Source organism: Paroedura picta, chromosome 2, assembly GCF_049243985.1.
Source record: "Paroedura picta isolate Pp20150507F chromosome 2, Ppicta_v3.0, whole genome shotgun sequence".
Classification (NCBI taxonomy): Eukaryota; Metazoa; Chordata; class Lepidosauria; order Squamata; family Gekkonidae; genus Paroedura; species Paroedura picta.
In genome coordinates, this window is record NC_135370.1 from 65,060,230 (window position 1) to 65,077,101 (window position 16,872).

Genomic DNA, 16,872 nt, shown 5'->3' on the forward strand with positions numbered 1-16,872 from the left:
TGTGATACTACCCGACCTGCGACAATCTCACATATATTATTATATTGTCCCTTTAACGACAGTATTCCAAAATGTTTAATCCTACCTTTACTATCCCATTATACTAGACATTCATCTTTGTCCTCCTGTAATAGTGACATTCTAGTTAAATTTTTACTATGGGATAAAGACCCGTTTATTTCTAATATGGTACCAAAATTCCTTTATATTTCTACCAGAATAAGATCTAAAAGTATGTCTGAATGATAGGAATGTATATGTAAATGCAACCTTATCACTTGGGTTAATGCACTGTTTTAAAAGATTCCTTTTTTTGTAGCTAACTCCTCTGAGTTCCCCCCTTCTTCTTTATATATTATAATACTTTTTTTGTTTACAATTACATTATAATTGTTCTTGACAATTTATTGTTTTAACATTGTTTTAATATCTTAATATTTTCATGTAGCAATATTCTTGTATTTTTCATGACATCTTATTTATAAACTTTCACTATTAATTATTATAGCTTTTTGCGGATGTATCATTTATCCGGGTCGATTGACCAAATAAACATGCTATATCCATAAATAAAAGAGCCTCTTGTGGCGCAGAGTGGTAAGGCAGCCGTCTGAAAGCTTTGCCCATGAGGCTGGGAGTTCAATCCCAGCAGCCGGCTCAAGGTTGACTCAGCCTTCCATCCTTCCGAGGTCGGTAAAATGAGTACCCAGCTTGCTGGGGGGTAAACGGTAATGACTGGGGAAGGCACTGGCAAACCACCCCATATTGAGTCTGCCATGAAAACGCTGGAGGGCGTCACCCCAAGGGTCAGACATGACTCGGTGCTTGCACAGGGGATACCTTTACCTTTTTTATCCATAAATAAATAACGTTTATAGCTGTGAACTGTTTGTCTCTCCATCACAACAGAGTGAGGGACACAATTCCTTTAGCTCAGCCATTGCAGTTGATGTTTCTATACATTAGGGAGGCTGCTAAAATATAATGATACATTCCTTCCCCAATCCCCCCCCCCCCCCACACACACACACAAGTAAAAGGCAAAAGCAAAAAAAAAGCTGAAAGTATTTCTTTTAGTTTATCATTTATGCGTGCCTCAGCAAGGGTTTCTTGTTGCCTTTATATCTCTTCTTTGAACTGAATAAAACTTTTGGAGGCTGTTATAAGATATAGGATATAGTGCATTCCTTCATGTAGCTTTAACAAATTATTGCACGTTACTGCGGTTCAAAACCCGCTGCGGTCAAAACAATTCTGTCCCTTAGTTTTAGTAAACCTCTGTGTCAGGGTAAGTTCCTGTAATGCCTGGATATAGGTTCTTGCTTAGACACAGCTCTAAGTTTTCCCTCTCATTTATCAAGAGGTGTGGAGAAATTCTTAATTTGAGTAACATTTCCCCTTATTCAACGAGTAGGTAGCTGAAGTTGTGAAGTTGTATTCTTTATAAAGTAAATAGGTGATGATAATTGTCCGGTCAGTGTGTGGAGGTTTGAAGCTCAGTTTTATGACATGCTATAAAATCTCTTGGATGTATGTTCAAGTGGGTCTGAAGCACTAGAACAGAGTGCACACGAAAGCTTACACATTGAATAAAACTTTGTTGATCCTAGAGGTACCACTGGATTCAAACTGTTTTCTACATTCAGTATATACCTTTCTGAATACTGTTATTTTCATGTATTTCTACATCATCTCTTTTAAAGAAATATCATTGTCTTGTTGTTTGTGGTACTTGCACTGCTTCAATAACAGTTATTTTAATTAATTATAATTAATTTTAGTTATTTTTAAATTATTTAAATTATTTATTTTATTTGTAAACCTGCCTAGGACAGGCTTGGAGCGGTTAACATAAAATCCCATGCATATATAGTTGAAACCATAAAACCAATAATGTTATCAACACTGGAATAAAGGATAAAATGCTCCAACAGGTTCACTGGAAATGCTTATAATATTCAGTCATACCAGATTCTAAAATCCAATGGTGAGGAAGGAGAGAGGAGAGGAGGAAGGCCCATCTTGATATTACCTTTTTCTTATTTTGGCCTCAACCATATGCCTGGTGGAAGAGTACCGTTTTACATGCCCTTCAGAACTTTGATAGTTATGATAGGGCCCAGATCTCTGCTGGTAGCTCATTCCACCAGGCTGTTGTCAGGGCCAAGAAGGCCCTGCCTCTAGTTGAGGCCAATCACACTTCTTTGGGGGCCAGAGACCACAAATAAGTTGGAATTGTCAGAGCACAGTCCTCTTCGGAACTGTTTACAATTCATGGCAGTAATGGACACTCTCTCTCCCAACTGGTGCAGCTACTTGGGGTGCCAGGGGGATACTTAAGCCAACTTCCACCAGCTGATGATCTAAGAACGTGATGGCAGTATCTCCCTAGGAGGCCGTCTGAAATGATGAAAGGTGATTAGGCCAATGGCATTTTAAGAGCTTATGTGGTGCTGTTTTCTAAACTTTCAGGGGCTATGGACTTTTGTCTTCTACACTATCCTGTTATTTTGGAAATCTTCACTTGAAAATCCTTAATATTTTAAATATTTCCTTGCTGCCTGTGTGCCACCTGTGGGGAAGTCATCCAGTCTCCTGTAAGAACAGCAACAAATGCCAACGACACTGTGGCTATTTCCAAACAGCAAGTCATCTGTTATAGTAGGGACAGGATACATCATTACAGGCAGTGGATCAAATTGTCTGCAGAACAACCCAAATAATTCCATTTCATTGCCAGTACTTCCATATTTTCCAAGCCCGCGCTTGCAAGCAGGAGGTGATGTGAGTTTAATGTCTTCGTGCAAAAACGGTGCAAATATTGTCATACTTCCCAGGATTGGCCACTATCAATGGATCTTTTCCAACCTAGGATTGATTCACTGATTGATCGATATATATATACTGCCCCTCTTGGACTTGCCATCTTGGGACAGGGAACAACAATTCAGGTCATATTATAATGAAAACAATAAATTTTAAATTGCAATAAAACCCAAGCAGTACACTCTAAAATCACCATAAAACCGCTGTCAGCACCAACAGTTATTACTATGATAGATAGAAGATGCTAAATTACCCAGCTCTGATGCTAACTGAGAGGAGGCGTTAGAGGAGAGGTGAAAGGGACAGGAAGGAGGTCTGGTATTTTGGTATAGTTTTCTGGCTGGCTTCAATCATATGCCTGGCAGAAGAGCTCTGTCTTACAGGCCCCGTGGAAATGTGAGTGGTGTTTTGTTGGGGAGGGCTCACAGATGTTATTATGTAACACAGTTGTTAATCACATCTGTTCAGTCTGTTAGCTACCTGCCAGACACTCAGAACGTCTCTTTTCCTAACTTTCTCCATTGTGTTTCAGGTGTCCTCCGGGGGACAACCTTGGATGCTAAATCTGCAGCACACTTTCAGTCATGGTTGGCTCAACATTGAAGGCTGTTCCATTGTCATTGCCGAGCCTCTTCCTTCTCACGTTTCACCTCTCTGCATCACATAATGTTTTTGACTACCCTGAAGATGAACAGCAGTGTTCAAGAAAAGAGCACCCTGTGATCTCTTTTGAAGGTGGGAGAGTTTTCCTTTTAATGTCTCTGATCTAGGTTGACAAGCACCTTAGGTTTCTTGGGAGTGCCAGTTTAGTTTTCTAATGAGATGCTGCTTGTGTGATGTATTCTGTAGTTGTTCCTTGAGGACACCAGACCTAAACACAGATTCCTTAATTGGCTTTCTTCATTGAGAAGAAGCAGATTGTGGTTATTAATGCAGATTACCTTGTTTATGTAGTCCCAACTATTGGCAGAAAGAAGGTATTCAGTTAGATATCTGTTCCTTCAAGCTGTGTGGTGTGGTGTTTACTCCATGGCTACATAGAAATTTTTAGTCTGGGAATCTGGCTTCTAGTTTGAAGTCTGGGGACTCTATGAGATCCCTAAGAGTTCCAGCTCACCTCAGAAAGTAGACTGGTGAGATTCCTCCATTAAGTAAAAAAAATGTTCTTCAGAATCTTCTTACCTTTAGAATCCAGATAGAATTGTCCTGATTCTGCCAGCTAGCCATTTGTTAGTGGGAAACGTGAGAATGAGACCACCATCTGCCTCTGAAAGTCCAGTAGGTCCAGTATGGGATCAGCCTGTGCTTGCAATCCATTACTATAATATGGCCTATTGATGTCATTTCAGATATAAAGCAGAATTTGTTTTCTTTCCTGACTCATGTAATTCTCTGTATGGGATTGGATCATTATGGAAAGGGACACGTTGCAAGTTTATGCCAGGTGCCCATAAATCTTCCTTTATCTCTAATAAAGCATAGCATTGAGCCACACAAACTCTGACAATGCCAAATAGACCCAGTAATTTCTGCACAGCACTGAAGTGGAGACCTGTGTTCACTTGCCGCTAGATGAAGCGACTTTTATATTACATGGCTCTTGTTTCTGGCTCCTTGTTTAGTTGAAGACCCGTAAAAGTTATTATGAAGGAAAGTGCTATGATGGATTGTCGTGCTGATTAGTACGGGGTTGGTTTTGAGGGTGTACGTTGATCATTTTGGGTCAATTTGGGAACATTTATACATGGTGGAAAACAAGATTATACTCACACTAGTGCCTATTCCACATATTGCAGTTCCATATTCACAGATAGCATCTCTTCTGTGTTTGAATAACCTAACATATGCTGGCTCATTCCTAATGGTCAGTATAATTCTTGAAATCTGAGAATCAAGCATTTAGCCTAGGTTTGCACATTGGGTATTTTGGGGAGATATGGGTATCTGGCAGGCCTGAAAATTCAATGGTGCCCATTATGGGAGGAAGGGGAGAGTGGATAGTGACTTTCCTTGTTGGGAAACTCCCCTAGAGTAAGGGTTGCCTGTAAAAGATCCCAGTAACCAGCTGTCACCACTCAGGACCTCCTGAGAACATCTAGACTTGATCTTCTGGGAAGGTATCCTTCTAATGCAGTGACAGGACAGAAACCCTAGAAAATACCTTATAACTGTCACAAGCCAGCCTCAGACCAGTGGGGATTTCTTGGAAGATGAACTGAGCTGTGGAGAGGCGAGACAGGCAGAGCCCCAACAGCCCAACAGCCTGCCCTGTCTGTCTAGTTCAAACCCAGCCAAAGAGCAGGCTGCTCAAGAAAGCTCCTCAGACCAGTTTCCAGCCCCACGCAAGTCCAGCTGTATCTCATCAGGCTGACAGCTGCCCCAAGACATAGAATCATAGAATCATAGAGTTGGAAGGGGCAGGCCATCTAGTCCAACACCCTGCTCAATGCAGGATCAGCCCTAAGCATCCTAAAGCATCCAAGAAAAGTGTGTAGCCAGCCTTTGCTTGAAGACTGCCAGTGAGGGGGAGTTCACCACCTCCTTAGCTGTATGCCATTTCCGGTAGCAGCTTCAGAGGCAGCTAACAGCTAAAAGATGTAGCACATGACTTTTGTTCCAACATGGGTTGCTTAAAAGAGATGCATCTTCTCAGGATGAGGCCTGAGCCAGGAGAAGATACCTATTTAGGAACAGCTGGGAGCCCAAGCTGGCATGGAAACAGCTGTACATCCAGCCATGATACTGATGCCTACAGTGCCTGTCCCTGCCTGTCTCCTTTTTCACAAGTCTCCCTGAAACGCTGGACCCTGGGTTGGATTTTTGGACCACACCTCTAGATTTGCTGTACCTGCTTGATTGGAACTTTTTAGCTTTGACTCAGTTCCTGTGACTATGCTCTCATCTTGCCCAGCTCAGCTTGGACTCCAGCCAGCTGCTGCAACTGGACATCATTCTGCCAGTGGTAATAACTAGCACAATAACCAATTTTGTAGTGGCTGTGCAGTCTAGCATGTAAGGAAGTGATTCAGAGGATTATCCTAGGGAAGTAAATTGTACTAGATGAAGCCAAAAGTATCTTTATAAAGAAGTTTAGTATAAAAGAAAAAGGAGAAGGGGTGATTGAATTCCAAGGAGTAGTAGAAGAAGGGCAGAGCAAAATATAGGGAAGGAAAACAGCACAATGTTCAAATAAAAAGCAATACAGTTGAACTAACTCAACTAAAGATATTTTACCTAGGCTCTAGCAGGTTCCTCAGAGTATGACCTGAGTTCCTTGCAGTCCATAGTACCTACCTCACGTGGACCTAGTTTTTGCTGAAAGATAATCGAAGGCTAGAGGAAATCTCAAATGTCCATGTATTTATGGTCCATGGAACTGGATCTAGGCCAGCCTCTTTTCTAGGAGTAATGAGCAGATATAGTCGATGCAAAACAGAGTCCCATCTCTGATATGTGAGGTTACTGTTACCAGTCAGAGATTTATTAAATATAGCCTTACCTCCATGAATCATCTGTTAATGGCTCTGAACAAATCAGTGGTGTAGCCCAAACTGGATTGTCCTTTGCCATAAAGGGTTTAACACTGGATGATCCTGTGAGGTGTGGAGATGAATGGTCATTCTAATGTAAATCCCCAGAGAGGTCCAAAGTCTCAGATACTGTAAGTGCACTCCTCCCCTAATAAGGTTTTACGTTGTCTGTCACAGGGTCTCACCTTGATTCTACCTCGCCACATTACATAGGAAACAAGTGTGTGTCAGTCAGCACTTGGGTAATAACTACTGATACTGCTATTGTTGATGAAGTTTTATTTTGTAATTGAATCTAGTTATGCTAACTTAAAAAAATTACAATGAGTAGGACAAATACTGAAATATAAATACATATTATGTTCATCATTTATAGTCCAACTTTCTTGCTGGATTAGAAGTAAAAATGCAGCAAGTAAAGTGCATCAAACCAACAAAACTAGAGAATGCACTTATACAGATAATAAAACAGCATTAGGAGGCTGGGGAATGATGCAGTGAAACATTACATTACTTATAAAGCGATAATGAAACTGGGTTAAAATAGGATTAGAAAATTAGAGGACAATTTAAAACAAACCAACAAACCAAGAATAATAAACACAATGGAAACTTTAAACCCTATAGACATTGATTACAGGTTTGCTTACTTTATAAAAAACGACCTGTAGAACAGCTCTATTTTCTGTATTCTGTGGAATGACAGAGGTGTAGCAGCTGTCATAACCTTATCAGGCACACGGTTCCACTAGGTAGAATTCACAACAAAATGCTCAGTATGGGTAGTTTACCCATTTTCAGGATGGCACATTCAGAAGGTTCTGCTCTGATTAGCAAAGCTGCCTCAGAAAAGTATATTTGGAGAGGTAGTTTGTGATTTTGCAGGTCCTATGCCATGACAGGTTTTGTGGGTGATAATCAGTTCCTTGCATTGTTTCTGGAACCTTATTGTCCATCTGGGACTATACCTACTCAGCTGTGGACTTGGACTTGGGAGAAAGCAGATTTCCATGTGCAACAAGAACACCAACCCACCTGTGCAAGCCAATGTATGGCATGTGGCTGAAGGACATGGGGGAAAGACAGCAATGGCTCCCTCCCCACACAGTGACCTCGTGAAAGAGACGCAAGAAGGGATGGAAGGGAGGACAGGGGTGAGTCCCGGTGGTCTGACACACCTGGACTGGCTGGTGAGGCGGGGAGAAGCGCGGGGGAAGCGGGTAAGTGCAGCAAGGAGCTTGGGGAGTGGGCGCAGCATCGGCGACGAAGGGCAGGGACAGGGGGGAAAGGGGGGGGAAGTGGCGCGCGGGTCCGGGCAGGTCGGTAAGTGTGAAAGCAGGGTAAGGAGGTCGGTGAGTGTGCACCGCGGCAGCGAGGGAGGGCGGGGAGAGGGGAAAGCAGCGGAAAGTGTTGGGGTATCAAGAGGGCCGGCAGTGGCGTCTGTCGATGGTCGGAGGGGATCGGGGTGGGAAGGGCGCGGCCAGGGCCATGCGGGGACGGACGTCCGGGGTGGGGGTGGGAAGGTCTCAGGCGGCGTCAGGTGGCGAGGGTGAGTAGAACGGAGGGCCATTGAGCAGGAAGGGCAGTCACTGCACGGAGGGGAAGGCATGTTCCCCAAGGCCAGCGAAGTGGGGTGAGGCTCCTCCCTGGCGGCCATCCGGCTAGGATGGCCGCTTGGGAAGACTGGAGTCTGTGGCTCGGCGTTCGGGAGACGGGAAAAGTGGCTGGCCACTTGGCCCTGGATTGCCACTCAGAGGAGCGAATCAGGAGCCGCTTTGCAGAGAGCAGAAGGAGGAAACGCCCCTAGAGGAAGGCATGGAAAGTGGAGGGAACAGAACACCGAGCTAAGAAGAAGGGAAGCAGCACAGGATGGGATATCAAAGGGCAAGAGAGAGGAGGAAGGTGGGAAGAAAAGGGGGAAAAAAGCTCCTGCCCAAAACAAGGGGAGGGGAGGAAAGGAGAAAAAACCACTATCCAAACACCACCCTCGGCTTATATGCGAGTCAATAAGTTTTCCAGCATTTTGGGATGAAATTAGGTGCCTCGGCTTATATGCAGGTCGACTTATATGCAAGTATATACGGTAGAATGTGTAAGTGACCCAAGGACATCAAGTTCCTGTGGCAGAATGGGAATTTGATGACCTAGTCTGGTGCCCTAACTATTACACCACACTGGCTTTTGTGGAATAGTTGTCACTGAACATCAGTGACATCAGGGGGATACGCTTCTAGGTAGCACTGTGTGTGAACGAGACCTTGGGGTACTTGTGGATTGTAAACTAAACATGAGCAGGCAGTGTGATGCAGTGGTAAAAAAGGCAAATGTCATTTTGGGCTGTATCAACAGAGGCATCACATCAAAATCACAAGATGTTATAGTCCCATTGTATACGGCGCTGGTCAGACCACACCTGGAGTACTGTGTGCAGTTCTGGAGGCCTCACTTCAAGAAGGACATCGATAAAATTGAAAGGGTACAGAGGAGAGCGACGAAGATGATCTGGGGCCAAGGGACCAAGCCCTATGAAGATAGGTTGAGGGACTTGGGAATGTTCAGCCTGGAGAAAAGGAGGTTGAGAGGGGACATGATAGCCCTCTTTAAGTATTTGAAAGGTTGTCACTTGGAGGAGGGCAGGATGCTGTTTCTGCTGGCTGCAGAGGAGAGGACACGCAGTAATGGGTTTAAACTTCAAGTACAACGATATAGGCTAGATATCAGGAAAAAGTTTTTCACAGTCAGAGTAGTTCAGCAGTGGAATAGGCTGCCTAAGGAGGTGGTGAGCTCCCCCTCACTGGAAGTCTTCAAGCAAAGGTTGGATACACACTTTTCTTGGATGCTTTAGGATGCTTAGGACTAATCCTGCATTGAGCAGGGGGTTGGACTAGATGGCCTGTATGGCCCCTTCCAACTCTATGATTCTATGATTCTATCAGAGTCACCAGACCTTGATGAGTCATGCAAGTCATACACAGTGAAACTACCTGGTGATTGCCACTGGGCCTGGCCCCAAAGAGTCTTCCCTCAAAGGCTAAACAGCCCTGCCCTCTTTACAGACAGAAACCAAGCCTGTTGTGGTTGCTTAGCAATGCCTACCCCGGGCATCAATTTCTTAAAACTACAGGGGCTCTCTTTGTTTGGGTTTTATTAAACATCCAAGAGTTATTTTTGTGTTGTTTTTAAGGGTTCAGATTTTTATGCAAGCCTTGAGTATTTTTCAGGTTTGTAGATAGATTTGTCTTGTCTGTTCATTGATCCCATATTTAAGTATTCTCATATTTGGCTATCCCCTGTTAGAATATTAGCTGAATTGGCTGAGTTCCCTATTAGAATATTAAAATATATCAGGATAGTGATAGTGATGGTATATATGCATGCTCGATCCATTTCTTGGTTCTTATTCAAATGAAAGGGAGTACCAAAACTCTCTGAGTGTCCTTTTGGTCTTATTAGATGTCAGATTTAACCACACTTAGGTTGAAACGTTCATGTCTGTTTTAAAAAAATAGAGTTTTATTTAATTTTCTAGTTAATTACGGAACAGAAAAAGCAAGATATAAAGAATTCATAACACACCTTTTGTGTGTGAGCAGCATTCCTCATTCGATGCATGGATCCTATTTATATGTTATGATTTCCCTAGTGTTATGGTTCCTTTCTGACTGCAACCCTAGTTGGCATCTGCTGGATGCTGTCTTTGGATGATGGATACCTAGAATTTAACAGCCTCCTTATCGGATGTCATTTCTCAGTGGCAAAGAGTGGCAGAGTCAGTTTTTTGAGGGATTTTTGGTTGTCTCTTTTGACCTTGTTCAGATGCAGTCACACTTTCAGCAGGACCATTGTGTTACCTGTGCTTTTGTGGTGTTTTCCCTGTTCAGTATGCTATTGTAGCAGTTCCATTTTCCAGTTATAACTGTTTCCGAAATAGTGTTGATTTTGCTTTCTCCATGGGACGTGGGAGTGTGTCTGCATTTTGGTTCTGCAGCAAGGACAAATGAATGAAGCTACCTTTGACCTTTTGAGAAGGAGACATTGAAGGCTTGCAGACCTTGCTGACCTTTCTGGACGCTTCTTTGTTATACCTAGAGGGAAGGGAACTGTTGTTGCTGCATTTTCAGAAATGTCAGCAGCTTCCACCTTCTCCTATTTTGGTATTCTATTACCCGTGCTTAAATGGATTAAAGCCAATTAGCAAAACCTTTAAGCTTGAATAATAAAATGCTGATTGTAACCGTCCTCTTATGGAACCAGGAAATAAACCTTGATTTTTTTTTCTAATTGCTTAAGAAGTCAGACCATGCGCTTTATTTGAGGAGAGTTGAAAGGTGAGCCCTTTGGGATTCAGAACTGTGTTAGAACCTGATTGGCTGTTTAAGCAGTTAATATGGCAACAAGCTTGAGGCAACGCTAAGCAGCTTCTCTTCAGAATTCTCCTGGAATCAATGACAATGTTTGCCTTCAATGAACTCAGGATAAAGATAATTACTTAGATTTGTAGTAATGCTTTGTCTCGAGTGAATATTATTATCCTGTTTTATGGTTATTTAAAATATATATTTTAAAAATAGTTTATAAGCTGCCTCAAGCACAAGCAAAGAAAAATGTTTACAATACACAAATTAAACATAGCAGCTGTTTGTACAGCCCTAAGGCTGTTGTTCAAAGAACCATTTATATTAGGAACTGGACAATCAGAGCTTATGTACTTCTGCAAGGCAGGTGGAGATCTTTCGCTTGCTTTGGTTTCATGCTCTAATTCCAGAATAAGTTATTAGCCATGAGAAGGTAAGGTGTAGGTTTTCCTTTGAGTATTGTCCTGGTAACATGTGGTGGAAACTTCACTGGTGTGTGAGATTTTCTAAGGCAGTTGGACAACCTGGCAAGTTGTTTGTGTGCAGTTATTTGTTATGTGCCTGAATGTTCCTTCTGGTTGACATGCTACGAAGTTCAGTTAGTGAACCACAAGCCTGCCAAAATTTACCTGTGACTAAAGGGAACCTCTATACGGGGAAGCAATATAAAGGGAAGGCCGTGGCTCTGTGCCCTGCTTCTTAGCCATACAGATGAAAAACAAAAAAGCAACACAAACCCATCCTGAGAAAACAGTTCAGGTACCTGATGGTTGAGCAACAAATATACATGAAAATAAAAATCTTAATACAGTATTTGCTGGAGGGCGTCACCCCAAGGGTCAGACACGACCCAGTTCTTGCCCAGGGGATACCTTTACCTTTACTTTAAGCAAATTAAAAACATTAAAACATAAGAATCACAGTCTGTGCAATATTGCATGTACAGTCTCAATGCTTGCACATGGTGTGGCCATAGACCAAACGTGTTTCAATCCAGAGGGACTTGGGAGAACTGAAGATGGCGCCATAAAGAAAGCTGGACTTCTGTTCAGCTCTTAAGCCATGCCGAGGGTCAGGGGCTTCTGCACCTGGCTGACCTGAACAGATACGCAAATCTGCTCACCGGTCGCCCCAGGAACCGGGAATGGTGACCTGAGGGTCCTACAGATCCGTAGGGAGATAGCAAGACCTCCCTGGATTAATAGCGGCTTGTGCTCAAGGTCACGATGGCGTCTTTGTCGCAAACAACTTTACAAGCTTGAAACGACCAGCCGACCTCACATTCTTCCCAGACCATCATTTACCAGATCGACAGGAGCAGAAGCTGACAGAAGCTGGAACCTACAACAGTAAGAATTGAAAGCTTTCTGGCTTTTCTCTCTCTTCTCCCACAAGCTCTTCCCTCCCCCCCCCCCCTCAACCAATTCACAAGCGAATTCCTTCTTTCCCCGAGTGAGAGACTCCCAGCTAATTATACCCATTAACCAAACAAAGAGAGTGCTTTGAAGATTTATGGGTGAAGGTTCAGTGGGGGAATTTGACTTGATACGGAGATCGACAAACTGATAATTTGGGATCGCTCGTGCTCCCGCGAGACCTTACGAGACTTTCTGTTTACAGTTTGTGACTGCCTAGAACTATGGAAGAATTAACTAAGGCACAGCTTTTCCATTTGTTATGCAAAGGAAACTCAGAGATACTGAAAGCAGTCAATAAGCTGGAAAAGGAAATTCGTGGGACTAAGGGGGAGCTTTTGGATGGAGCCCAAGGTCCGGAGAGACCAGCTGATGACGCAGCTCAGCTAACAGTAAATCAAGTGAAACTTCAATGTCTGGAAGCTAATCAACTGGAGGGAGAGAGTGCCAGAGATGTAAAAACCCAAAGTATCTTTAAAGAACCTGGGAAAACAGATTCACAGAAGGAAAGTACCAAAAACCTGGAAGTCTATTCAGAGCAGGAAATGACTTGGATCAGCAAAATAAAAAGAGTCTATTCAAAAGCGACAGCAACTAGGAAGCTTTCAGGAGATATTTCTGTGCGACCAGAGTAAGAGATCCAGATTGACAAAGGATTCAGAGCCCCCTCAAAGGCGATTACAAGCAAGAATCAAGTAAGAGATTTCTCTGGCCCTGACAGAAGGACAATCAGAAACACTGAAAGATGAGCTGAACAATGGAGTATTCTCCTGGCTTCCTGGGAGAAAAATAGCAGTAGCAACCTTTAGGACAGGTCCAATATATGAAGGGAACTGACTTTATATCATTTAAGACAATAATAGAATATATCCTTATAATAGATTATACTCTCCTATGTATCAACAACTACTTTGTTAAGAAAGATGGTAATAACTCCTAGATCAGGATTAATATGCGATGGGAATTGAATATGTATGTTAATATGTATGCCAAAAGAGGATGACAAACCATATTTTATAGGCATTAACAAGACAACAGTAGTAATTCTTGGGTCAGGGCCAATTTATGAAGGAGACTGACCTAATATCATTTAAGATAATAACAGAATGTATTCCTATAACAGATCTCATATGTATTAACAATCACTTGGCTAAGAAAAATGGTAAAAACTTCTAGACTAGGAATAATATGTGATGAGAACTAAATATCTATGTTAAAAGAGATGGCAAACCATATCAACTGGTCGCTTTTTCTTTACAACTTCTCTGTAAATGCTTTATATAATAATAAACAATACAATTATTATAAAAAAAATAAAATAAAAAAATCCAGAGGGACTTCATCAGTGGTCAAGTAAATATGTGCACACACATAATGATGAAACCTGGTTGGGGGCCACAAGAATAATAAGAAGTCCTCAACAGTATAAATATAAGAGAGAAAGAAAGAAATATGTAATAATAATTTCAAATGTGATGCTAATGTACCCACAGAAATGGGGATGAGTTTTTCCCAGCTAGCAAATGTCTTGCATGCCCCCTCTGCAACTGCGTCAAGGCTAAGGAGGTACACAGCATGCCAATTAAACCACCCCATTAAACTGATCCAGGCATGGCCAAATCTCCCCAAGGCCAAATCTCCCCAGTAGTACTTCTCATGGCCTGATGCTACCCCTTCCATAGGAAACTGGGAGTTTGCAGCAAAGCATGTTGGGAAGTGTTGAGAAACCTAATGGCTGGCTGTTCCCTCATCCTGCCCGCTCCCAGAGGGACCAAATTAACAAGCGATTGGACATGAAGGTGCCCTTAATCCCTTTGGCTCCTGCACACTTCTGGACTCCACCCAAACGATTAATTAACTGATCCGCACCCCATTCTGCTCCCTTTTCAGTTAACGACCAAGCCAGTAAACACATTGAAGTTTCAATAAGGCTCTTCAGGAGACCTCTTGATTTCATAATATTCTCTCCACTGCCTGAACACCTGGCAGGAAATGTCTGATTTCACCATCCTCACACGCTCAGGGTCATTGCCTCACACCCGACAAAGACAAACAAGCTGATCCTTGGGAAATTAAGAAGTCTATGTCCCTGCTGAGAATTAACATGCAGTCCTGGTATTAGCATAACACAAATATACCTCTAGAAGAAGGTACCAACCCTTATGTGCTTAAGGGGTTTTGCACATGGTATTCCCATGTTAAATTAATTGAAAAGAGCTGGTAGAAGTACAGTCGGCTTTCAGCATTGTGTGTAGAACTAATCAAACTCTGGTTTCCCCCTCTCTTCAGGTTTAATCATTTGTTTTTTAATGTGCTTCTTTTTCAGTCTCCACAAACTACTTAGAAGTGCTGTGGGCATTCCTGTGTGTCAATTATTACATCCAGCAATAATGAACTTGCTAGATTGTTAGCTTCTTGGAGAGCATGTTAATTTTATTTAGGATTTGCTAATGAATTTTCTCCTGGAATTTGACTTTTAGTCTCCTTTGGGGGGGCACAATTTGATAGGAAATCTTCTACTGTGCAGGATATAACTATATCTGTGATCATATGTCCCACATTAAAAAAAAATCAATATAGGTAATAATAGTGGAGGAAGAAAAAGGGAACAGATCATAAGTGGATTGTTCCCCCCCCCCACACACACACACACTGTCAAGTTGCTTCTGCAATGTTGCCTTATCTGGAAGTCCAAGATTCATAGCCTCACTCTCCCATGAAAACTTGCTTGGTGACCTGGCACCATTCACTCATTCTCAGTACAAACTGTATCATAGGGCTGTTGTGAAGAGAAAATAGAGGAGAGATGATGACATAAGCCACTTGGGTCCTTATTAGGGAGAATATTAGGGCATTATAAATATAATAAAATGCAGAGACAGACCACTGGTTCATTATCTTAATACTGAGTAATGAGTAATGTGACTAGCAACAGCTCTCCAGACTCCTAATAAGAGAATGGACCCCCTCAATGGTTTCTGTGTGAGATACTTTAACTGTAAATGCTTAGGTTTAAATCTGAGAGATTGTATACACGTGGTATGTGCTCTGTCATTGAGCTATGACACTATTGCTTTGTGGTAGAAAAGATAAAGGCATCCCATTATGTCTGTATGTTTTACCCCATTGGACAAATCGCAGCTCCTCCATACAAGGAATTTGCATCAGCCATCTGACTCAGCTCCTCCCTGCTGCTTAAAAAAAAATCAAGTGGAAGATACAATCACAAAACTCCCTCAGTTTCATCTGGTTTGGCCCTAGAAGTAAGATAAACTGATTCTGGCTGTACTCAGTCTTGTGATGGAACAGGCCTACTTCCAGCCTGTAGACCCTATTGGACCTTGCCCACATCTAGTGGTTGCCAGCTCCTGGAGAGTCCCCCCCCCCCCTCTGGATATTGCTGACACCATCTGATCTTTGTAAAGGATTGCTTGCTGAGAGAATCAGGATTCCCACCTTCCTTTCTCCAATACTGAGGCTTCGACTCTGTACTTCCTTCCTGCTCAGTGCCTTGGTCACAATGGGGTCAGTTAACTGTGAGGTACATCTCTGAAGGAATAGGTGCTTGCCAATTTCCCTCCCTAGTCTTGGGGTTTCCCTTCTTCAGTAGCATTTTCAAGACGGGGAGATCTATGTGGGACAGAGAAACCGACCAGCATTCAAAGTTATAAAAGATTGATTAAAAACAAAACTTTTATAAGCATCCTTTTAGCACTGCACAGATTCAAGCAAGAGAATCCAAAATAAATTGGGGGAAATCCTCTGTCCTTCTGTCTCATTGGATGATAGATGTAAGGCTGAGCCTTATATCTCAGTGGTCATAAAGTTCTATTGCATATCTTTGACCTCAAGGGGCTGTGTAGTTCTACAGGTGAGCACATGTCCAATGGCCTACTGCTCTACTCCTGCAAGGTCATAGGGCTGCCTGCACTCTTGGGATCCATGCAAAAGAGACCCTCTTACTGTTGCAACCAATTTCCTTACATTGGTGCTAAGAAAAGGTCCATTGTAAAGAAATTGGTTCTTTTTCCTCACAACAGCCACTTACTGCCACAGGGCTAGTAAAAAGTTGCCACATGCCTCAACTACTTCTGAAGGCAAGCAAAAGAAAAAAAATCCTTAACAATATAGCAAGATAAATATATGGGGAAATATTTGTTTGTGGCAGAATTCTCCATCCCTTTCTTGGAAGATTTCAAAATGACAACTTTAAACATTGTATTTCCTCTGCTCTGGAAGAAAGAAGGAAGGGGAGAAGTTAGCCCATTAGGCCATCATTTAAATACTAATTAACCTGGCTACCAAACCATGGAAGGTTAAGTACTCTCTGCTTCCTTCTGGCAGGTATTAGAACTGGGAGGTCTGAAATACTAGAAAGGTCCCCAAGAAGAAGATTTTTATGTGTCCTTCTGGAAGTGATTTTTTGACCCCGCTGGCCTTGGTGAGTGGGTAGAGACACCAAGGTTATAAATGTTGCAACTGTCAGGAACAACATTTAATTCCAGGCATGTGAAACAGATTTCATTGTGTTTTGGTTTCCCTGTAACGTTTTTGACCTCTGTAGAGGTGAAGACTGTGATAACAAGCCCAGTTTGGGTTAAGGTGACTGTGGCTTCACAGTACTCTGCTCTACCCATAGTCTGTGGAGTAGCCCAGAGTTAGTTTACCATAGTTTATTTAAAGCATGGCTTCCCATGATGTCTGAATTGAGTTTTCCAAAGAGACATGCAATTTAAATCTTTTCCA

General features: G+C 42.4%; 1 protein-coding gene across 11 annotated transcripts in view; it reads left to right on the forward strand.

Moving 5' to 3' along the window:
* Positions 1–16,872, forward strand: part of SEMA5B (semaphorin 5B) — a 473,766-nt gene that overhangs the window by 244,618 nt on the left and 212,276 nt on the right. For all 11 annotated transcript variants that reach the window (XM_077320463.1, XM_077320455.1, XM_077320456.1 and 8 more), the window contains one exon: positions 3,359–3,561. In XM_077320463.1, coding sequence (XP_077176578.1) covers positions 3,411–3,561 — 151 coding nt within the window. In that variant the 5' untranslated portion in view covers positions 3,359–3,410. The remainder of the gene's footprint in view (positions 1–3,358; positions 3,562–16,872) is intronic.